General features: G+C 42.0%; 2 protein-coding genes across 11 annotated transcripts in view; one reads left to right on the top strand and one right to left on the bottom strand.

The window, feature by feature from the left end:
• Nucleotides 1–12,497, top strand: part of fnbp1b (formin binding protein 1b) — a 52,271-nt gene extending 39,774 nt beyond the window's left edge. For 3 of the 10 annotated variants that reach the window (XM_079178917.1, XM_079178915.1, XM_079178909.1), the window contains 7 exons: nucleotides 2,906–2,920; nucleotides 3,188–3,223; nucleotides 5,598–5,707; nucleotides 5,823–5,955; nucleotides 6,419–6,540; nucleotides 6,685–6,848; nucleotides 7,872–9,783. In XM_079178917.1, coding sequence (XP_079035043.1) covers nucleotides 2,906–2,920; nucleotides 3,188–3,223; nucleotides 5,598–5,707; nucleotides 5,823–5,955; nucleotides 6,419–6,540; nucleotides 6,685–6,848; nucleotides 7,872–8,050 — 759 coding nt within the window. In that variant the 3' untranslated portion in view covers nucleotides 8,051–9,783. The other 7 variants (XM_079178918.1, XM_079178916.1, XM_079178913.1 and 4 more) reach the window with 4 other exon arrangements.
• Nucleotides 12,498–14,112: 1,615 nt separating this feature from the next.
• On the bottom strand, nucleotides 14,113–20,179 carry LOC306710662 (ornithine decarboxylase-like; the record flags this gene model as incomplete). The annotated part of the gene is made up of 8 exons (XM_079179304.1): nucleotides 14,113–15,295; nucleotides 15,511–15,632; nucleotides 15,976–16,114; nucleotides 17,159–17,242; nucleotides 19,343–19,553; nucleotides 19,645–19,817; nucleotides 19,914–20,087; nucleotides 20,168–20,179. The coding sequence occupies 8 exons, from the start codon at nucleotides 20,177–20,179 to the stop codon at nucleotides 15,059–15,061; spliced, it is 1,152 nt and encodes a 383-aa protein (XP_079035430.1). The 3' UTR covers nucleotides 14,113–15,058.
• Between the last annotated feature and the right edge of the window lie 3,829 nt (nucleotides 20,180–24,008).

Genomic DNA, 24,008 nt, shown 5'->3' with positions numbered 1-24,008 from the left:
CATAATGTGAAACCCTGTGTAATGATTTATCACAGCACAAGCATTATACAAAGCCTACTTTCTATTATACTCTGTGGTTACAGCTGCAGGTAAATCAGCTCAACCTCCTGCAAGGAGAACATAGCATCACATTAGGGATTAGAGTCGTTGCACCAGTGGAAGGTGGGTTGTTGCTCCCTCTGCACAGCGGAGGGATGTCCACCCCTGCAGGAGAGCCTTTAGTTTGCTGCATATCAGCCGTCTAATCCATCCACAGTAACTGCGCGTTACGTGCAGGAGGAAGAAGAGACGGCGTTTGTGTGTTTGGGAGTCCCAGTGAGGCAGTATACAGTATAAGATCTTAAGACGTCAGTGCTGTTGTTTTCTGTGTTCTCTCCGACGACCACCACAGCAGCAATCCCCGCACTCGCTCATTTGTCACAAAGAGCTTATGAAGAGGACTCTGGGTCGACCCACATATGCTTTCGAAGCCAGGCAATATGTTGTAAGTGTGTGATGGGCGGCAGTGAGTACCAGCGGTGTGTGTGTGTGTGTGTTAGAAATTGTGGATGAATATCGAATGTATGCGGAAGTGTGTGATTAGTAGAAGCCACGTACAACACATGCAGTGGCCTCATTATATCAAATAATAATTCATTTTGTGACACATTCATTCAGTCGTCACAATGAATGAGGCAACGTTTCCTCACAAAAAACGGAGGCCGGTGTCTGTGCCTGGCTCAGTATTGATCACACTCTGTTAGAAACGGGACGAATGGTCGGGAGAGGATGATGACTTCATCCCACATCACATGTTATCAGCTTGGGGGTTTCTCGTTGCTGGCCGTTGTCCTGCAGCTGTGTCGGGGCGTTCCCTCCCACGGAGCATCGCCAAGGGGTCAATTCACAAAGTGTCACGAGCACCTGAGGATGTGGGGGATTACGGGCGTGAGGATGCTTTTCATCCCACACAGCAATCACCCCCCTCCCTCCCCCTCCTCCTCGCTATTTAGATGTCGCCGTCAGCTGGATGTGACATTAGGGCGAGGTGTTGGTCACACTTTGGGTCTGGGTTCAGCCTACAGTACCCAGAATTCACCCCTCCAGGGCTTTCTTTGTGCTGGTGTGCCATACTGCAGCGATGTTATCTGTCTGTAAGGAGCATAATGTACCTGTATATCTATGTCTGTCTGGTGGTTGGAAAGAGTTAAGGTAGAAAAAAGAGTCAATTTAGGAGTGAAACTATATATCTGCTGAATGTGGAGAATAAAACATGTATAATGCAACAGGTTTCTTCTTACAGTAAAGTGCAGCTCTCAAGTGATCACATGATATGTCACATGGATGCTCAGAGCAGGAATAGCCAATCAGGGACAAGTATTTACTCCCCCTGCATCCTCCCCCATTGTTCTTCATTTATTCCCACCAAAACATATGTGAGTAATATCTTAAGAAGTGCAATTTATTTGTGAAATGGAAACAAAAAGAAAACCACAAGCAGGAAACATCTGTTACGTCCTATCAGACGCTCAAATCAAAAACAAATAACAGGTTAAAGAAGGTGATACATATCTGATATAAACATCTGATACATGTCGTGTTATTCATCATGAACAATATTTAGTAAAGTCACTCCTCCAGAACATCTCTTCAGTTTAGGAGTATTCTTTTTAAAGTTGTAAGACATATAATAAATAGTTTAGTTTTTAATAGTAGGAGTATTTGAAGAATTTCTATTATTATCAGGCTCATAACTGACCCACTAGAAAACAGCAACAAGGCACAAACTAGATCCTAACTAACCTAACTGATGAAGCAATTTTATCACTACACTCTCAATGATATCAATGTATATATATATATATATATATATATGTTTTATGTAAGAATATTATAGCGTTGCGGAGGCGAAAGGGAGGATCACAAGGCGTCATAGCGGGGCCTGTAAGAGGCCATTCCAGGTGAATGACTCGATTAGTGGACTACAGTGAGTAGAGCTCCTCAGTGCTCTGGCCTGTGAGCCTCTAACAGGATTACAAGTCATCTGCTCCAGCTCTACCGGCCAACGGTTGTTAACCTGCTCTCCACCCTGTTCCTTGTATTCAAAACATAACCAGATGACTCAGCAAATGGCTCTGAATCAGCCGCTTTTACAACAAGTTATTTCGTTGTTTTTTACTCTATTTGCCCTTTTGCTCGTGTGCCTTCGTTCAGCTACTTTCATTTGAGGTACACACAGAGCTGGATATGTGTGGATTTGTCTTCGTAACAAGTGAGTTTTGATAGTTTGGGTTTGAAAGCGACTCTCCAGCTTGTCTGTGTACAGTATCTGCCTCCATGTCTCCATGCCTCCAACGTACAGACCTGCTGATGTGTTTACGCTTTTGGCGCCCTCTGCTGTCACTTCTGTGTCATTGAAACGGCAGAGCGAGAGAGAGAGAGAGATGAAGAAGTAAAGGGTTCATCCGTCCCTGTCTGGCGCAGCCACCATCCCTCTACTTCTTTCTCTACATTTACCTTCATCTGTCTTTCCCCCCCAGTGTTTACTTCATGCTTGAGCAATAGGTTGGCCTTTTTTTGCCAACTTATTTCTCATTTTTCATTAACTCATGATAGTAGAGATGTTAAACTTCACCACATTAGAAAAGAGTGCGGGGGGGGGGGGGGGGGGTTTATAGCTGAGACTGTCGCTCAAAGAGCTTTTTTTAATGGCACAACTAGAACACAAGTCCTCCAGCCTTTAGACGCTGTTCCCTCTTTTCCTTAAATGGTGAAGTTTGACAAATCATAAAAGACATGTAGACATTTAAAGGAAAGTTAAACAAATGGCCGTGATATTCTTCTGATGTTGACTGTTGTCTCTTTCTCTCTCCTGCTCCTCGCCATTTCTCTCTCCTCTCCCCCCCCCCCCCCCCCTCCCATGAAGCTTTCTCTCAAGCTGGTAAGCATGACCGTATAACCTCACGATCGTAGCGGCATGACCATAGCACGCATGTCACGTCCTCCCAGTAACATACTGTTAATAACGTTCTGTACGCCGTCACGTGTTTTTCCTTTTGGATTTAAGTTAATACTTCAATAATCTGTGCTGTGACACAACGATGGAACCTCAGACTCATGTCGTTGTCTCATGTCCGTGTTGTTTTGTGTTTTGTGGTTGTGTTCTCGTCACGTCTCTCCCAAACTGTCTGTGGTCTCTGTGGTGCAGATCACACTCAATTCCCACGTCCGGAATCTCATTGAGGTGATCACATTTACTCTATGTTTTACCTGTCCGTCTCTTAGTCCGTCTGGTAGTCCTTGTCTCGACAAATCCTTTGTTCGTGTAACAAACACTAATCTGATCTTATGGAGTAGTTGCTCACTCACGTCCTTACACTGCATGCCGGTATGATCACTTTTTTATAGACTTGTGTTCTGTAAAGCATAACATACTGTAAGAGAACTGTATGCCTCCACAGATTATCAACCTTTCATTAATATTATCCTCAGAACAGAACTCACTTTTAGGGTTCAAAAAGGAGTAGTTGGAACATTTTGGAATGGAAGCTTATTTACATTCTTGCTGAGGCTTAAATGAGAAGGTTGTAGCGTCCAAGGCATGTACACTATTCTCTGCTGACAGTCCAACAAAGCAATGCGTTGCTTTTTAAAAGATGCTAAAGTTACCTTGGTGCTACTCTAAACCTGTCAGTGATGAGGCGAAATGATGATGATGATGATGAATGTCCAAAAACTCAATTTAATGCTAAACAACTGAGTAAACGACTGAGGGAGAAGGAAGTCGCTGCTCCTGGTTCACCTTTGGACGGACTCAGGCTAGCAGTTTCCCCTTCCAGTCTTAAGCTAAGCTAAGCTAAGCTAACCGCCAGCTGGCTTCATATCTAGCGTACAGACTCTGCAAGAAGGCAAATAAGCAAAAGAATTAGGCCTTTTCATGAGTTTTGTGATTTGTAAATCTATACCTGACTCCATACAGAACGATCAACTAGTGAATTCCCATTCATCCTAAATTCATCATAACACAAACAACAAAATTACCTAATGTCTGCAGATAGTTTGTCTTGTTTTGACCTAGATGCTCGTGTTTTGATTTGTCTTGGGGTACATAGAGAATGTAAACACTAACATGTGGACTTCTGTAACTATCAGTTTAAGTATCACTCAGAAAGGAGCATGCCTCTGCATGCTGATTGACATGATCTTTGTTATGCTGCATGCTGGGTAAATGTTGCGTGCCGGCGCAGAAAGAAGAGGTAAGGTTGCTCATGTGCAGTGAAGTCTGTAGCTCCAGCAGTAACGTCCTGTGGTGCCTCTGTGACCCATCACAGCCAGACCCAACCAGGGCCTGACCTATTCAGTCAATGCACGGCTCACTGAAGAGATGGGACCAAAGCAATAGTGCAATAAGTCAATGACAGAACCAATGGAGCCCCAAAGACTTGATCAATAAATAAGACTTAATTCTCATCTAGCATCACCATCAGGTCAAGAATGTAATTTATGACCAAATACCTGCAAAATAAATGACATTCTTATCAGCCTCAGCTGTACTTGTGATTAGCAGTAATCAGCTATCATGCTAACGCACTAAACTGAGGTGATTAACATGGTAAACGTTATACCTGCTAATCAGCATGTGCATTGCATTATCATTGTCAACACGTTAGCAGGCTGACGTTAGCATTTAGCAATTAGTTGGTTGATTAAGCAGCTGAAAGTGAGAATTATTAAATCAAAAAGTGACGTAAAATATAAGACGTGCATTTTTAAATATAAAAGACTTGTTGACAAAAATACAAAAAAAACAAAAATTAACTGATATAAGAAAATAAGCTCTGAAATACAAATAGTAATAACTTGAATTTTAATTACATTTTTTATTTAATTATGAAATAAATAATCATATGAATGAGTAGTGTAGTTGGGGCCTCCATACACACACACCAGCTAGCACTAGCACTAGCACTAGCTTGAGAACGATACGCTGATAATTAACATCAACAGAACGTTTGGAGAGGCTGCCGAGAAGTCTGACTCATCGGTGCAGCGTTTCAGACTGGAAACCTTCTCATCAGGAAATATGCTCTCACTCGCACAACTTCCATTTTAAGAACACACAGTCGCGCCAGAGAACAGCGCCATCAGCCAGCTCCCTCTGAAACACTACACGAGCGGCGATAGGATGCAGCTAATACTTTTATTACATTTCCGATGCATCTACAGAGAGCACCGGATTAGGCGCAGCGGCTGAATAGGTGAAAGGCCTCGAGTGTATCCACAGAAAAACATCCCGACTCTCAGCGAGTGTGTGTTAGAGAGCGGCTGCAGTATCTCCTTCAGGTGAATTATGCGATTGGAACATAACAAGAGCTCCATTTGTGGAGCTGTTATCCATTTATCACCCCCCCCAGAGTCCTGGTTCACAGGGTGCACAGAAAAGGGAGATACTGCACCTACTGGAACTAGAAATGATCCCTGTCGAAACAGCAACACAACGAATAATAAGCGATGAAGCGATGCTCATTCTTACTGTTTCTTTCTGCCTCTTTTTTTCCCCCATTTTCTCTGCTTCTCCTCCTCCCTTCTTCTTCTTCTTCTTCTTCTTCTTCTCTCAGGGCTCTGGACCAGAGGACTTCAGCCACCTGCCACCAGAACAGAGGAGGAAGAAGCTGCAGGGCAAGATAGATGAGCTGAATAAGGACATTCAAAAAGAGATGGACCAGAGGTATCTTTAAATCCGGCATTAAAGGAGCTTTTCCCTCCCTCACAAGCCATATTTGTGTTGACCTCGTTAATATGCAACAACGACTCGCTCTGACTGGAGTTATTTGCTCTCTCAGGGACGCGCTAACTAAGATGAAAGACGTGTACGTGAAGAACCCTCAGATGGGCGACCCCGCCAGCGTCGACCCCCGGCTATCGGAAATTGCCCAGAACATCGAGAAGCTCCAGTTTGAAGCGCAGAAGTTTGAGGTTAGTTCTGCGGCGCCCGTCTGAGCTCTCGTTTCTGTGTGGCGAGTGTTAGTGTTGGAGAGGCTTTGCTGTTTCGGTTTGTCTGACACAGTAAATAATGAGGAGTTCAAAACACACGTCTCCGGCTGGGGTTGTTCCAGAGAAGTCTGCTCGTCCATATTAGGAGAAGATGTGATGCAGCTGGAGGCGCCGGCTGCGTGTTCCAGGTCTGTGCTGGGAGAGGAGTCCCAGGACAATGGCCTGCTTTAACCTTGTTAATAGATGGTAATGAAAGTGTGAGTGTAAGGCCGTGGCGTTCCTCCCCTGAAGGTTCTCGCCAAATGTAAGGGCCATCTGATTCACAGATAATAATAAAAAGACTTCCACGTTGCTGGAAATACAATTTAAGTCGTAGAAAGAAAGAAAAAAGGTTAGCTGCAGCCAACACATTCATAATGATTGTGTGTGTGTGTGTGTGTTTCAGGGCTGGCTAGCGGAGGTGGAGGAGAGGATGCCATCCAAGAGTGATACGAACCGGAGAAGTGGACTCTATGAGACCCAGAACAACTCAACAGTGAGCAACAACTGCGCGCAGGACAGAGAGAGGTATGCTATACTCGGACGAACATCAAACATCCCACACACACACACACACACACACACAGAGATGTTTCACGCCTTCTTTTTTCGGAGGAAGACTATGTATGTTTTCACAGTATATTTACTGTGTGTGTGTTGGCCCTTGAGCAGCCCGGATGGCAGCTACACGGAGGAGCAGAATTCAGAGACTCAGGTCAAGGCCAACATCAACCCCGTCCTCCCCACGTCCAGCACGCCAGAGTTCGACGACGAGTTCGACGACGACGAGACCCTGCCCACCATCGGCACCTGCAAAGCCTTGTACCCGTTCGAAGGTAACAAAGAAAACAACTTTTGACTGAATGCTTAACGTTTCAAAAGGGAATGTGCCCTTTTAAGTCTACGTCGGAGCAATGCGATTACTCGGAATGAGGAGTAGCGGTGTGACCTTAATGAGGAAATGTGTGGAGGAGGAGGGTGGATAGAGATATAGTCATTTCCCCCCCCCCCCCCGTATACTATTTTCAAAATCGAATTTGGCAAGTCGTCAAAAGGCAGCGCTGTGTGGAAATCAGAGGCGGTAGAGAGCTCTGATCGATCTGGGGTGACCTAGCTCGGAAAGATGTGTTACCTCCCCCTCTCTGAGAGGATCATAAAAATACGTTACATGTATAAATAATGACCTACTGAAAAGGTAAGAGGTGAAGACATTGAATATTTTACGCAGCCTATTTTAAGAATCGTTTCAGGCGGAAGAGGTAAAAAAGAAAATCCAGTATTTCACAGGTCAAAAAAAAGCAACAGAAAGAAACGGTTTCCTGTAACGGATTCTTTTCATTATAACTTTGATCATCTGATGACCCCGTAGATGTATCTTGGGACACTTCTGGGGGGTCCTGGGTGGGAGCCGCTGGTCCAGTGTATTAAATGAATATCCAGTAGAGTTAAAACCATGCAGCCAAAATGTAAAATATACACAAATGCGTAGACACAATTTAGTTTCTAAATTGGACAGATTAATAAAGACGTGTGTGAATAATAGTGGTAGTAAAAAGTTGCCACTTCCTTCCATAAGAGCCAGACTGCAGGACAATGTTCTGCTCCGTTGACATCCAGACTCCTGTGGTCTATGTACAGGTCACTGTTGGCTAATAAGCATAATAAGTCCGTTACATATCGCATGTTCCTACCGCACAATAGCTGCTCGTCCTTCCTCTTTGTTTTCAGGAAGTCTGATTAATAATTGAAGTTTTACTCTACATGAAGTCATTTGAAGGCAGTTCCTCTAGGTGTGCAGGGTGGACACTCCTCCATATTCGTGCTCTCATCCTCTCCCGTTTGTTTCCCTCCTCCTTCAGGTCACAATGAGGGCACCATCGCCGTGGCAGAGGGCGAGCTGCTGTACGTCATAGAGGAGGACAAAGGAGACGGGTGGACGCGAGTGCGCAGGAACGAGGACGAGGAGGGATACGTCCCCTCATCCTACGTCGAGGTCTTTTTGGAAACAAATGCCAAAGGTGCTATGACATACATTTAACTCAGCAAGCGTGTTTTTATTTTGTTACTGTGAAGTCAGTAAGTTTCCGTCCACTGCCGTGTGATTGGGGCAAGTTGTGGAGATTAAAGATTGTTACTGGTAGCTCAGATAAGAGAATAACTCCACACACACACACACTTCCTGTCTCTTCTGGAAGGAAGGGCCAATCAGATGTGTCCATTGTGCCTCATGAGTTGTGGCTGATAGTGTGAGCGTGTGTCACTGTACACTGAATAAAACATTTGGCACTGTGTAGGATACGACACTGAAAGCGAGCTGAGCCAGGCGGGTGTTGAGTAGAAGAAGTGTGTGAGAAGAAGCTTGTAGTTCCTCACCTCCCATTCACTGCAGTGCCACCTAGTGGCCATAAATAAAACTTAAAAAACTCCCTCAGTCCAAGCTGAGCATGATGGGACAAATCACCCACTGACAACGATCACATGTACTTGATTTTTTTTTTTAAATATGTATTTTGTGTTTTTTTGTTAAGATTTCAAATGACCATGCTTTTAAATCAAGATTTTGATCCACAACCTCGGTCAAATATGTGAGTCAGTATATGGTAATAAATCAATAAACTGGGCTAAGTGAATGTATGCTCCATCTGAAGTGACTATGAACATTGTGTTTGTCACTTGTTGTAACCTTAAAAGGAAAAGCATGCTCCATGTGCAATCACGCAGATGTCATTTCAATCTGCTGTAAAATATGAAAACATATTGAAAGATATTTTTTTAGGCTAAAAAGAAAAGAAAAAAAAAAACAAGAAATAAAAAGTGCACCCCCCCCCCTCAAATGTTGCATGCTGTAGATTATTCATAGTGCCGTTACAACATGAAACAGTTGTGAAAGTAATTATTCTCCCCTAGTTAGGGAGGATTTTATACAAGTATTGATTAAATTAGTAACCGATAGCCCCGTTAGAATGTGCTTTCTCTTCTTCTCTTTTTTTAATTAAGTGTTGGGCTGTTCTGGTCCTTTTTTCCAGGCCAAGTAATAAAGGAATAAAAAGGACTGAGAATTAGCCGTGCTAAGCTATATGGTGAGACTGGGCTGAGACACGGAGCTGGTCATGCACCTTAAAGATTTGTACTTTTGTCGCATGAGTCTCTGAAGCAGCACCTTTCCCCCAACGGTGCATTCACTGTCAAAGCATGGTGTGGTTGGCCTCTGTGTCATTTCATCTCACCGCTACAATAAGACATTCTGTGCTTCTCTTCGAGATCGGCTTCGACTCAGAAATGATCTCTTTCATAACTCATTAAAGCCTTTGTTTAACTCCCTTTCGCAAGTTTCTTAATCAGCGTTGATGGCTTGTTACCGGCACAGCATGGGGTTCTTATGTGCAGGATGTCATTTCGCGTCAGGGCTGTAAAAGACACATTTCATGTGTTTCTCGATTTTGTTTTTCTTGAAGAACATTTGTTGCACGGCGCAGCACTTTTTGTCCTCATCGTGACATGATTTGAGCATGTTGTGACGAAGTGAAGTGGCTGCATTCTAACATGCATTCAATCCAAACGTCTCAGTAAAACAGACACATCTTTGGGTTAATGGGGGTCTTTCACACACACAGTATGTGCAGATCAGTTTCATATCTGTAATGACGTCTTTCTTCCTCCTCTCCATATCTGAATATTTGGGTTGATTTTCCTTTAAAGCTATTAACTTTTCTTTTTGTCGTGTTTTTTTTTTTTTTGTTTGTTTGTCCGTATTTCCTTTTTTTTTTTTTTATTGCAGATTCCTAAAAGTGTGAGGCTGGCTGAGGAATGGCAGGGCAAGCAACCTCGGAGAAACCACCACGTTCCTCACGCGCTCACAGAGTCAGAGAGAGAAAGTGAAAGATGACCTGAATCTAGACACGAGAGAGAGACGTCCGATTAGAACGCATCTCTCTTTTCCAAACCATTGCAAACACACAAAAAAACCTATCGGCAGCGTTGCGCTTCCCCCTGCAGAACTCTGCGATGTGAAGCGACGGCGAGAGAAATCCATCGTAATTTTTTGCGCTCATAACCCCTTTTTTCCATCCTTAACACCCACACAGCAGTCACAACCACAGTATACAATTTGCTTTTTTAGTTGTTTTTCGGCAAAGCTTCGCTTCTTAATGTAACTAACTCCGCTTGCACCACGCGCGGTCATGACCGTGGCTGTTGGCTTCCTCACTCTGAACGCCCCCGCCTCCCCCCCTGGCTCTGCCACTTACCTTTCTCCTTACTTTTGCGCACGCACGCACACACACACACACACGTGGCGGAGGCTGTGGTCAGAGACAGGACGGAGAGCAGCAGGAGCCTTTACGGACAAAAGACCAGCTGTCAAACACCTTCATCCAGGCGGTGTGTATGTGTGAGTCGGGCTCATCGACACACGTCTCGGGCTTTACATACATCACGGTCACCCCCTCCCACTAAAATCACCTCCATATTCGCAGGTGTCAGAAGAAGAAGTGAAGGTGCTACTCATCTATCTGTATGTTATGTTGTGTATGTCTGAGCAGAATGCTTGTATGTATGTATGTATCATTTAAAAAAAAAAAACGGTATTGTGTGTTGTGATGTTCCATTTTCTCCACCCCCACCTCACGGACAGAGATGGATGACGGGTCATTCGCCATCTTTTTCATCCTATAATTCTTGTCTTGTCACTGGTGTCTGTTCCTCTCTCTGACCACGCCCCCCTCCCCCTCCCTCTCCCTCCCCGTGCGGCTCAGGCAATCCTTTGGCTGCTTTGAGCCCCCCCCCCCCCCCCCTAATTTTTTTACTTTTTTTGCAACAGCCCAGGGGCAGGGGGCCTCTCAGCGTTGTGGTGTGCTGCATGCTTGCCCTGTCTTCCTCCTCACCCCTCTTGCTGGCGACCTGGAGCAGGTGGTGGGGGGGTGTTTGGTCAGCTTATGCCCCCCCCCCCCCACCACCTCGCCTCCAGCCTTTCTGTTCAGTTAACACTCATTGCCTGGTCATACTGTTTGAATTAACCTGAATGCTACCGTTTGGGTTCGGTGCCTGTGGTTCTTTTTTTATTTTGATTAAATCTCCTTTCTTTTGGTTCAGAAAGCATGTTTCCCTGTTTCTAACAGCGAGTGAGTGATCTCCTCCTCCCAGTGTTCCCTAGTTTAATCCCAAAACTGTCAAGTAGAGGACGATAGGGACCCGAAATGTTGTTTTTCTGGATGATCGTATGCATAGGTAGGCCATGGATGTCTTGTGCATTTGTTTTTCCGTAAGTACACAGTACAGTATGTATGTACAAATATTAGTATTGTATGGTTTGATCAGAGTGTCTAACGCAAGTTGTTGTTAGTTTACAGTTAATCAAGCTTGTGGAAATGTCTCCACTCGGTCCAAGCAACACGTCACCCTAAAATAAAACAGCTATGAAGATCTTATTTACACCTGGTGTTTTTAGGACGGTCCACATAACTGTCTACTGTATATGAAAGTATACTGTGATCCATGTTTCCCTGTGAGTTGGTAACTGAAATGTGACCCAGATTCACCTGTTTTTGGGCCTGAACTGGCTGATGCAAGCTGTGGTGTGATGAAAGGATGAAGATGTGATTATCTCAAATGTTTGGGGGCAAATTTCAGAGTTTTTATAATCATACAAGAGAAATTATGTCCACTGATTCCCCCCCCCCTCCCCTCCCTGCTCAACGGCACATAATGTACGTGATTTTAACTCTTTTTTTGTTTGTTTTATATTTGATGATGTTGAATTGAGATTCAGCTTTGTTTTCTTGTTTTAAAGCTGGAAGTCTATGTTGTAGCTTATTCTGCCTGAATGGGTCTAAACCCCCCCCCCCCCTTACTAAATATGAGTAACAATGAAAGAGTCATTCTTAAGTATACATCTGATGCAGCATGTTAGGAACACTTCTTCAGCGGAGGAGCGGTGGACATATTGACCACTTGAACTGTTGATGGAAGTATTGATCAAATCTCTGCTGAATCGAGCTTAAAAAGTCCCCCGTTTGCTTTTCACCATCCGTCGCTTGATGTCAAGACGTCAAAACAAGCCACTTTTGTTTGTTGTGTTTTTTTTATTTTTCTTCAATGATAAACCTGATGAGGCACAGATCACCGCTTTGAGGGCAGCAGTCGCTTCCTCAGCCAGCTGCCCGCCCGAGCCACAAACCTTTGAGTCGACGCCCCGGAATAACCTGCCTGTACAGTGGAAATGGCACGTTGGAATTAGAGAGAATATATATGAATATATAAATAAAGTTTAAAAAGGAAAACATCTATTTTAACTATTGAGAGTCTTACCATTACTTTATCTGCTTTGCAAAGTAAGACTTCTTTTCCTTTGTAAAGGTCTACCAAATGGTGTGTTTTTGCACTTTTTCGTTCGTGTTCCATTTGGTAGCCCATGCTTGTGTTCTGGAGCACTGAATACTTTGTATTGTGTGTACCGTGCCAATTAAATATGCCTGGAAAGTTAACAACGTGCTGTGTTGTGTGCTGTTTTCAATCTCTTGTGCATGTAGATACGATGAAGAGGCACGACCCCAAGCCAGTCATCCACAGCAACGTGTGATCATAATTATATCCACGATTATTAATGATGTGTTCATGAGAACACGCTGTAGATGTTGATCGACAGATCAGGATTTAATCAAATGAAGATTACTTTTAAACACAATCAGCCCACATGTCCCCACTCATTCTGCATCTCTTGCATGTGTTGCAATGAAATTATTTTCATCATCGGTTCGTCTTAATTGATGTATTACTTTAGTTTAGTCTGGAATATAAATCTAAATTCTGACAGCCCATGGTGACTTCTTCAAATGTCTTTTATTTGTCCAACCAACAGCCGAAAAGTCATTTTCTGTTGAAAGAATAATTGTTTAATTGGCAAACTATTTCAGTTCTCGGCGTTGCCGTACACTTGGTAAGAGCATGAACTTCCCACGTTGTTGACAGGTTATATTAATACATATCTTCTCTTCACACGATGATGGGGCTAACGCTGATATTCACGGTAATCTATACAGTCAAAATAACTAATGCACAAACCTGTTTTTCCATAGAACGCTGTCATTTTAACCTGTAAGCAGTCAGAGCAGGACACTAGCTTGAATTGTGTATGAAGTAAACATGCAGAGTTTCTCACTATCAATCAGTTGCACAATCGTTCTATAAGGCTTTGTAAAACACATACAGAAATCGCATGCCTACAAAATGAGTCGTAAAATGCAAATTATGGATTTTATTTTGAAGGCTAATTGTTGACAATAAACCTGGACATGTCGGGCGTCTGCGATGCCCTGTTTGAACGCCAAACTTCCAGCACTGCCTACATAAAAGCTGACCCCAATGACCTCCAAGCAAAGCTCTCCAGCACGTCCCAGCAGCTTACCAACTGACTCCAGTCTGGCACCAAACTTTGAACTGAGTTTTATCTTGGATGCAGAGTCATCTACTGCAATGCGGAGTACCAATCTGGAAAAGGTGATTCAAAAGTATTAATCGGTAAACTAACAATAATCAACTAAACAAAGGAGCAACAAATATCAGTAGTTGTTCACTCACTTGGCTTTGGCGTGACTAAGATATTTTTAGGAGTTCTTCCTCGCTATCAAAAGTCATCATATTGACTCCATTAGTACAGGCATATTTGATGTGCGACAGTGGTTTGGTTGTGTGTGCGTAAATGATTTTGTCAGGTGTCACTCCGAGGGACAGCATCAGCTGGATCTCGCCCTGTTATCGACCAAAGCGTGTTTCAAATGAGCAAACTGCTTCTCCACAACAAAGAAAACTTTCTACCATGGACACGACACCTTTATGGATAAATGGCAGGTGGGGATCCAAACGGACAGGACCAGTGTCTTTTACATGCAAGTCATGGTTAAAACCATCAGGAGTGATGACTTTAGGGAACGAACGTTCAAGAGTTCAGTCTTAATCTTAAACAGTGAGAGCAATAAACAGGAACACTTGCAGTTCATTTGTATTCTCCTTTATTAATTTCACCTTTTTAATACATTGTAAGGCAAATACAAAAGAATATTTGAGAAATCAGTGTAACAATTACCAGATACTTTAACCCCATTTTTTAACCTTAAGTTATAATTAAAAGTGTTCATAAACATGTGAAAAGGAAAGGGTGTGTTTGGTTGCAGTAAGTGCCCATGAGATGACAAATGAAACAGTAACTACACCAGTGTGTTGATTCTGTTCAGGAAAAATAAAAGTGTGTGCCAATGCAGAGATGTTGCAAAAGTTGACTTATTGTTTGCTGTGTGGGGAGCCAGTAGAGGTTTTGAAGGCCTCGGTGTTGCGCTCTCTACTCTGGTGAACGGTTAAATATCAGTCATATAGTATCTATAACCCTGTAATACCAAACATCCACTTAATCAATTTGTTACATATGCCATAGTTTAAACACTCACTGTTCATAAAATGTTGATATCATCAACAAATAATTAACAACATAAGCATTGTTGTGTCTGTACATATTGTCATATCCACCAGCGTTTAAGAAATACATATAACTAGATAAATGGATAGATTTTTTTAATGTATTTATACCTGTAGATTTAAGTCAAATGTTGGTTTCACCATGTACAGCTTCTTGTCCTCGTTTTAGCTGTATGTCTATTTCGTTGTATGTACATGGAGAGCAACAAGGGAAAAAAACATATATGTGTTCACACTCAGCCAATAAATCAGATTCTGATTGCTGTTGCCATATTTTCCTTAAATTCACAGTAAAACACAGAATTTAAAGTGGGAAATATGTGCACGTGCAAACAAGTGGATACAAATGTTGCAGTTTGGCATCCGTTCCACACACACACACACACACACGTGATCTTAAAAGTGTCTCTCTCTGAAAGAAGTGTGCCTTCTTCAACTCCTCCTCAGCAGTTCCAATTTGGGGAAGTTAAAAAATGAGATAATGTCAAAAAAAAAAAAATAACTGAATATACGGCCAGGCACATGATTCTGTTTGCATGTGGACCTACGTATGCACGCACATACGTTGAGCTAACAAGGTTTAAGAAAGGTTTAAGGTGTGCCATGTCTTGGCTGTCACAACAGGGTAAATGTGTGCTCTTTCAAAGCCGTTGAAGTCGGTGGATAAACAAATGGAGTAAGCACCCATGTTGTCGATGAGAAGCCAGTCCCCCACATGCAGCTCAGGAATCCAGCAGCTGTCGGTTATTTTGTCAAAGCTGTCGCAGGTTGGACCCCAGATAACAGACCGGTATCTCTGCTCGCTGCTCTCAACAACCTGTGTACAGTATAAAATGTGAGGCACGCTCACATGCATATATAAATATAAATATGTATATATACATATATATATATACACACATATATATACACATATATACAGTGTATATACTGTGTATATACACAGTATATACACTGTTGGCATTGGAAGTTAATGCACAATCGTCCAATATTGTCTTTCTTATGTGGCGACATTATGTGGTTGATAGTTACCCTGTGAAGATATGGTTGAAGGTTGCAGTGAGCAGCATCATAGACAGCGCAACTCACGGAGCCAAACACTCCATCATTAACGTAGTACGTAATTTTTCTGTCAGGGCAGTTGTCCTCATCATCTGAAAAAAAAAATACTTGCAAATAATAAAATGGCAACTGTGCAATATGTTTGCAAAGATGTTGCAAATAATAGGATCCTTCCACCACATGCAAGCTGGTATCTGTGGGTCTGCACAAAGTGATTATCCACAACCCTGCAAGTCATTATGCTCACTCAGAGGAGCAGAGAGCATGGCTGTCTATTGAGGATACATATTTATGTAGTAGTGTATTACCATGTAGTGCCAACAGACTCCTCTGATAGCTGTCACCTAAACTCCTTGTATTTAAAATCAAGATACATTCAAATACAAGCAAAGTTATGTTTTATTACTGGATACACGTGGCTTCAAAAGACATTACCGATTACTCTTTTGGCAATGACATTCACTGCCAATGTGAAGGCTGATTCCACGTAGTATCGGCCTGGTTCTGCAATAACTTGCACCCCACTGTCAGTTGGGAAGAGTTCATCCAGTGCTCTATTAATGACCTCTGAAAACTAGTAGGAAAAAACACAATGGGTTAATAGCATATTTCACATGTAATACACCTTCTATTAATATTCCTGACATTTTGCTGACACTTTAATACAAAGTGACCTACAGTTTCCAGTATCACTGGCAGTAAAGGCAACAAAGGTAAGGTTTCTGAATGTGTTCCTTTGAAGTACGACCTATGTAATTTAAGAGTCTAATAACAGAGGATGATAGAGATATCACACAGTCATTAATGATGAAAAGGATGCAGGTGTGTATAATATATATTTAATGGATTTATGGAAGAAAGATCAAGCTTCGGACACTTCAATGTCATTTTATGGAGTGTTAGTTAATAATTCCTTAACAAGCTTTTTGTGCATCAGCTTGAAAATGACTCACACAATTATGTTCCCATATTATACAACTAAACTGCATTCTCAATTAAGTATTTTGGGAAATGTATGGTCGCATTTTTAAAAGCAAGGTTGAAACTGAGCAATTGTTGGAACAGTGATATTTGAATTTCTTTAATAATTGGTACGGATAGAAACGAGACGTTTTGCTCTTTCAAACAACATGTGTATGCGAGTAAAGATTAAGGTTAAATATGAAAATCTTAAGTTTTCTTTTTTTCCCTCTGGATTCTTTAGATCAAGACAAGCCTTTTGAATCAAGTTATTAACAGCACCACCATATGACCACAGTAACGGTGCACTATATGTCTTCTAAAGAGCAAGAAACAATGTGGTGCTAGCAGCGAGCGAATGAAAGGGCAACGACATGTTCTGTGGACCTGAGAGTTCCTTCGGGGGCAGCGAGGTGCAAGTACTCCTAATATTTCCTTATTAAGTTTGCCTCTTTAGTATGCATTTAAAGGTTCCCTGACAGTCTACATAGTCCTTCAGGTAAGACAGGAAAAAGGTTGTTTAATCTGAAATAATTCAGTTTGTGTCATTCTATTTTGTTGTTTATGCTCCTTTTGCTCTTTCTTTTACCAGGACAATGGAGATACAGAACATCCATTATTGAATACTCGTATTGTATATGTTTTTGAAAAATGTTACCTCTTCAAATTTCTGTTGATATCTCTCAATCGCAGACAATCCTCCACCGATATCCAAGAGTCTCATCTGGAATCCCAGCAAATTCTGTTTGAAAAAGTTTCGAATCAATCAGTCATATAATTCAAAATATTGTACTGTACTTACTGTAGTGCTATTACTTGTAGCATATAATAATACATAATAATTCATTAATATCTATATAGATAATTGAGAATTATTACATTTGGAAGAAGCACTTCTATTTTAACCGGTACAGCTCTTCCAGCCTTTATGACACTCGTTCAGCGGTCCAGGAAACACACCAACCAATTACATGCGTTGTAAATCACACCACGTGATGCTACTTAGCCAATCAAATATGTGTATTCTGATAAGCTTTTTGACTCAAGTGAGATTTACACACACTGGGGAGAGACGAGGAAAGATAACGAAGAGTAGGAAAATTACGTGAGTCAAAGAAGTTATTTCACATGACGTTCTCCAAAAAGAGAAAAGTGGTCAGAGAGACCAGAGAGACCAGAGTCTTTAACCAAGAATGGACAGACTCATACCGGACCGTCTTGGTGAAGAGAGAGCTGAGCCGGAAGGCAAAGCTCTCAATTTACTGGTCGGTCTACGTTCCTACCCTCACCTATGGTCACGAACTCTGGGTCGTGACCGAAAGGACAAGGTCGCGGGTATAAGCGGCCGAAATAAGTTTCCTCCGTAGGGTGGCCGGGCTCAGCCTTAGAGATAGGGTAAGGAGCTCGGACATCAGGAGGGAACTTGGAGTCGAGCCGCTACTCCTTCGCGTCGAAAGGAGTCAGCTGAGGTGGTTCGGGCATCTAATTAGGATGCCTCCTGGACGCCTCCCACTGGGAGGAGACCCCGGGAAGACCCAGAACGCGCTGGAGGGATTATATCTCCCAGCTGGCCTGGGAACGCCTCGGGATCCCCCAGTATGAGCTGGAAAATGTTGCAGGCGAGAGGGAAGTCTGGGTCAGCCTGTTTGGCCTGCTTCCACCGCGACCCGACCCCGGATAAGCGTAGGAAAATGGATGGATGGATGGACAGACTCGTATAGGTTCATTCTTCCCACGGGCAGTTTAAAAGTCTTGTATGTTCAAAGACCATGATGATTATTAAAAGTGGTAATGTGAAGCACCACTACAAGTCAAAGCACAACTCCGTTTAGCAAACATAGCCACTTAAATCCGAAATGAGGTCACAGATAATAAACAATCTAAGAGCCCAATATGATCAGAATCCTAACATGCTAATTCACTGACCAACAAAGATGTTAACAGAGAGAGTAGAGCTGAAACTAGTGATTTAATAACCACAGATAAAGTCTCTGCACACAATTTTTCTGAAGATGCAAATATAATATATTGTTTTGATTGACATCACTTCACACCTTTAAAAGCTTTCTGTTATGTAATTTATTATTTGATATAGCCTGTATTTTACTTGAAGCGAGAGAAAAACATTTGTTTATTATTAGAGTATGTATTATTTATAATTCATCCAGTTCAATTTAAAAACTGACAATATTACTGAAATATTATTCAATTGAATGTTCTATGTTTGAAATGACATCAGTTGTTGACTACATACGGACGTTAATACAACTGTTGGCTAATTCAATATATATGGTATTAAATCATAGCACAAGTTAGTCATTATTGTGATGTTCCGAACCTTTGCATGAGGAACATTTCTCTAACTGGACCTCGTTGAACTTTAATTGAATACCCCTGACTTAAAGTAACAACACTTCATCCAACAGTTCATCACAAATATTAAAAGATTCACCAGATTTGGAGATACATGGTTTTAACTGGACAGGATGGGTATTGTAATCTAAAAAGTATCTTAAGCTGTCAGACACACATTTGCCTCTGAGATGTAGTAGAGTAGAAGCATAAAGTTGCATTGAATTCTGTTTATTTTTACTTAAATACAGTACTTGAGTAAATGTACTTGATTACTGCACATTCCACAACTGGCAGCAGCATTCTTGTATCATTTATGGCCACTGTGTGTAATATTTCTCTTTAGTGTCCCCCAGTGGTTGTATCGAAAAATGAACCGTAGCAGACAGTTATGCACACTGACTTGCAGCACAACTGCAAATCATCAATAGAAAATTGACAAAGATTTTCAATTTCATTCTCGTGTTCTATTGCTATGACGATGACTTACCCCCATGTCAAAGACACGTCGGGCGTCTGCGATGCCCTGTTTGAACGCCAAACATCCAGCACTGCCTACATAAAAGCTGACCCCAATGACCTCCAAGCAAAGCTCTCCAGCACGTCCCAGCAGCTTACCAACTGACTCCAGTCTGGCACCAAACTTTGAACTGAATTTTATCTTGGATGCAGAGTCATCTACTGCGATGCGGAGTACCAATCTGGAAAAGGTGATTCAAAAGTATTAAATCGGTGAGCTAACAATAATCAACTCATCAAAGGAGCAACAAATATCAGTAGTTGTTCACTCACTTGGCTTTGGCGTGACAAAGAGATATTTTTAGGAGTTCTTCCTCGTTATCAAAAGTCATCATATCGACTCCATTAGTACAGGCATATTTGATGTGCGACAGTGGTTTGGTTGTGTGTGCGTAAATGATTTTGTCAGGTGTCACTCCGAGGGACAGCATCAGCTGGATCTCGCCCTGTTATCGACCAAAGCGTGTTTCAAATGAGCAAACTGCTTCTCCACAACAAAGAAAACACAGAGCTGGATTCTCTTTGAAATACTTCATCGGTACCTTGCTAGCACAGTCGAAACCTGTGTCCAGAGCACTCATCATCCTCAAAACTGATGCATCGCTGTTGCACTTCACTGCATAGAAAGGCTTGACTCGAGGTAAGTTTGTACGCCACCTGAGGTGCCTTTCAAATATACTCTCCAGATTTGCCACATAGAATGGCTCTTCATTGTCCTCAACGAATAGAGAAAAGTCAACATTTAGTTCACATCTCAAGAAACCTGAACTATCACACGATACATGGACACAATTACACAGAGATTCATCGTTAGGAAAACTTAGATGACATGATGTCTCTGATACTCACTGCTGAACCACGCTCCTTTATTTTACTGTCTAGGAAGTCTCTGCTGGTCCTTCCATCGTCTAAAATGTGAATGCCACAGTTCTCAGGGGAGAAAACATGCACAACTGATCCCTTCGTAGTTACTGGTGCTGGGATAACTAGCAGGAAAAGACAAAAGCATACAAATAATTAATAAATATTGTTAAGATAAGGCTGGATCACAATAGAAAGCAGCTTTGTCTCTGTTTATAGCGGTTTGTCTACATTTTATGCCACACTAATACAGTAGTCAAAAGCCCAAACTGTAAACACCTTTGAAGATTATCATCACAGATTATATTGAACATCTTACCATGGCCGATATGCACCTCCATTTCTTGCAAGTCGGAAAGCATTTTCGCTTATAAACCTCTGGGAATTCAGCCAACACACAAGGCCGCGCCAATTATGTTGTGGCAGAAATGAAGAGAAGAGACGCAGTTCATGGGGTTGCAACCAGCGGAGATAAGTTTATTCTTGTGCCCACAAGGACATCTTTACAACAAATCCAAATTGTCAGAATGCTTACGTCTGACTTTATACCTTTGGTGGACTGAACCTTACGTCACAGTTCACCAATCAAATTCCTTCGATTGGACCAATACAAAACACATCTGGACCTCTCATCACGTCATGCCCGCCTTCTCCTGCCCGGTTCAGGTTGACACTCTTGGCAGGTCACCGGATATTTCTCTGGTCTGGGCAAAGTTCGGTTTATCTTTTAACCATGTTTATACATGCTGGGTTCAAAGTAACAGTTCATATGAGGTCTCGTACAACAATCTGTTTATGAATTCTGAAGTTAACTTATTTACTAACATTACTTATTAACAAACTCATTCATCTACTTAGTTACTGTGGACTTTGTACTTTTTTACTTAGTTGATACCCTTACTGTTGATTACTTCTTTATATTACTTGTTGCTCTTGTTTTTTTTCTCTGTATCTTGTGTGCACTGTCCACTTTGCTGCTGTGATCCTGTGAATTTCCCGACTGCGGGACTAATAAAGGATTATCTTATCTTATTCACATCTGGAAATGCATTGTTTTCACCTTCACCTTTCACAGAATGAATTAAACAATTACACAACAGATGACAAGTGAGGTATACTACAACAGACACACTTATCTAGATATGTGTACCTACATATCTACATACCGTTGTTGCATTTTACTGCTGTAAATGTTTGCATCTCCTTTAGATACTGTTGGATAGTTTAGTCTGCAGCAATACATCATATTCTATGAGATCATCATATGATCCGTGAGAACGAGGAATCTTTAAAAAGTCAATTATTCATGAGCTCAGAAAAACAGCCCTGCTTTCATCTTTGTGAAGATTCACTGTCCAGCTGATCCGAGAGGCTTTCTGAATAGTTTGTTTTGAACACTTAAAGCAGGGGTCACTAATAGGCGGACCGCGGTTCCGGATCCGGACCCAGATGCCATTGTATCCGTATTGTATAGATAATTGAGAATTATTAAATTTGGAACAAGCACTTCTATTTTAACCGGTGCAGCTCTTCCAGCCTTTATGACACTCTTCAGCGGTCCAGGAAACACACCAACCAATTACATGCGTTGTAAATCACACCACGTGATGCTACTTAGCCAATCAAGTATTTTGATAAGTTTTCTGACTCAAATTATATACTGTGGTTTAAGTAAGATGATTTGGATGCAGTTCCCCCTGTTGGCCGTTAGATGGCAGTCATGCTCCACCAAATGCTCTTACTTTGTTAACTTCATCGTATCTAAAAGTGCTTTTTCCTTTTTTTATTGCACTATTTTTCAGTGACAATGCAGCGGTTTCGCAGGTGAATTATGCATTTTTGGATTCCCCTTCATTTTAGTCTCTCTGTTGGCATTTTAATTCATGTCTTCGACTCCCTCTAGGCGTCTTTCTTATACACTGTCATTATTCCTACTAACTCCTCTGTCGATTGCATCTGACCATCAGACAGCGCAGCAGTCACATGTATTGATCTGGCCCACTGACAGATTGGATTGCCAATTGATTCTGGCCCACTGAGCCCGGGCTGCATTCAGTCCTCGTTGCCCCACAGAAAGATGCCGGCCCATGCTGTGTAGCAGATGCAGCACTTACCTCCTCCAACACACTTTCAAACAGCCTAATTGGCCTTTGCTCCCAGGGACCAAACAGGCTGCATGTGCCGTGGCTCGAAATAGCTAAATAAAATGAATTGCTTCAGTGAGTCCTGTGAGAGCATCAGGTTTCCCTTTCCAACATCATTCAGAGTTATTTCCACTTTGCTTTCTTAATTGGTGTATTTGGTCAAAACAATCTACTAATCAAGTTATCAGTTTACGTTATTCGCAGGAGTTAGCCTAGAGTCTCTAGTCCCTGGCCTGTGGTTACACTAGCACGGGTAAAATTCATATTAAAATTCTACGAATACAGTTTTTGCAGTATTAAAACTTCATGAAGACATTTGCAAGCATGTACCTTATCTTTGAAGGCATTGAAGCGCTAAAGTAGACACCAAAGATATGAAACAGACGAGTGGAGATCAGAATGGTGGAAGTGTAAAGTAGCAGAACATTTAATAACTCAAGTTGAGTACAAGTACCTCCAAATTGTACTTAAGTACAGTACTTGCCTCAGCATCACATAATACAGCATCTTCAATGAGCGGTTTACTTCACTTTGAGGATTGATCAAACCTGCCGCAGACTAATCTTCCATCTGTCCTTTGGCCCAAATGAGTCAGAGAACAATCTGCAGACCTGTGAGTAAGTATATCCTCAGTCGCTGGCGGATCTACAGAAGGTCTTTTTTAGTCATTTTGGACCCATAGAGAAATGTTCAAACTGATTTGCGGTTTGTCACGTGAGGCACACATAAACCATATTAATGATCTTTAGCCTTTAGTTCTGGGATTGTGGCTGCACATTAGAAGCATGCATGTTGCGTTTTCTCAGTAACACAAAACTATTATACAATGTGATGACATCATCTTCTGAAGTCCGGACACAGTGCTGGTAGTCTGTGTGCAACAGACCACTCAAACCAGTTGTTTTCCTCAGTGTGCAAGAAGGGAAGTATTGGGACACACGGTTGCAGGTAATATGAACATGCAGGTTAAAAAAGGCGTGTAGAGTCTGATATAAACCACTTCAACGCATTTATTTGATTGTGATGAAGTTTCTGCCCTCAGGCCTTCTTCAAGATCAACAACAATGAGACCCAGGCACTGATGTGTTATATAGGCCACGCCCCAGTCACACACCTGATGGTGATCAGACAATCATGTTCCAGCTTTGAGGGGAGAAAAAGATAAATCAAGAAGCCTTTGGTGAATAGAGCTACACACTATATAGCCAGATTTGAATTTTACAGACATTTGTGTGGTTAAAAACCTAAATATTTGGATTTCTAATACATGCATGGTAAAAGTTACAGCCGCTCTAAATGATCATCATAAACAACCTTATCTAATGATCTGTAGAGTCTGAACAAGCTGCACACAGTGAGAGAGAGCAACTCCATCTGAGACAACACATCCCTTTCCAACTACAGTAGAGTGTGTGTGTGTGTGTGTGTGTGTGTGTGTGTTTGTGTGTGTGTGGAGCTCGATGGTACTGACACTCAATACAATCTCAATATTCAACCAAAACAAAAAAAAACAGACATCCTGGAGAAGGAGAGAGTAGGGAGGCAGTTTTCCTGAAGTGGACTGTGCACTCTTAAACAGTGGACTAAATGTGGATGTTGTTTTAGCCACACTAGCGGCATGGCTCTACGGGT

The sequence above is a fragment of the Pholis gunnellus genome, assembly GCF_910591455.1.
Source record: "Pholis gunnellus genome assembly, chromosome: 18".
NCBI lineage: Eukaryota > Metazoa > Chordata > Actinopteri > Perciformes > Pholidae > Pholis > Pholis gunnellus.
Note: the sequence above shows the minus strand (reverse complement) of the source record. Positions and strands in the feature narration are given on the sequence as shown.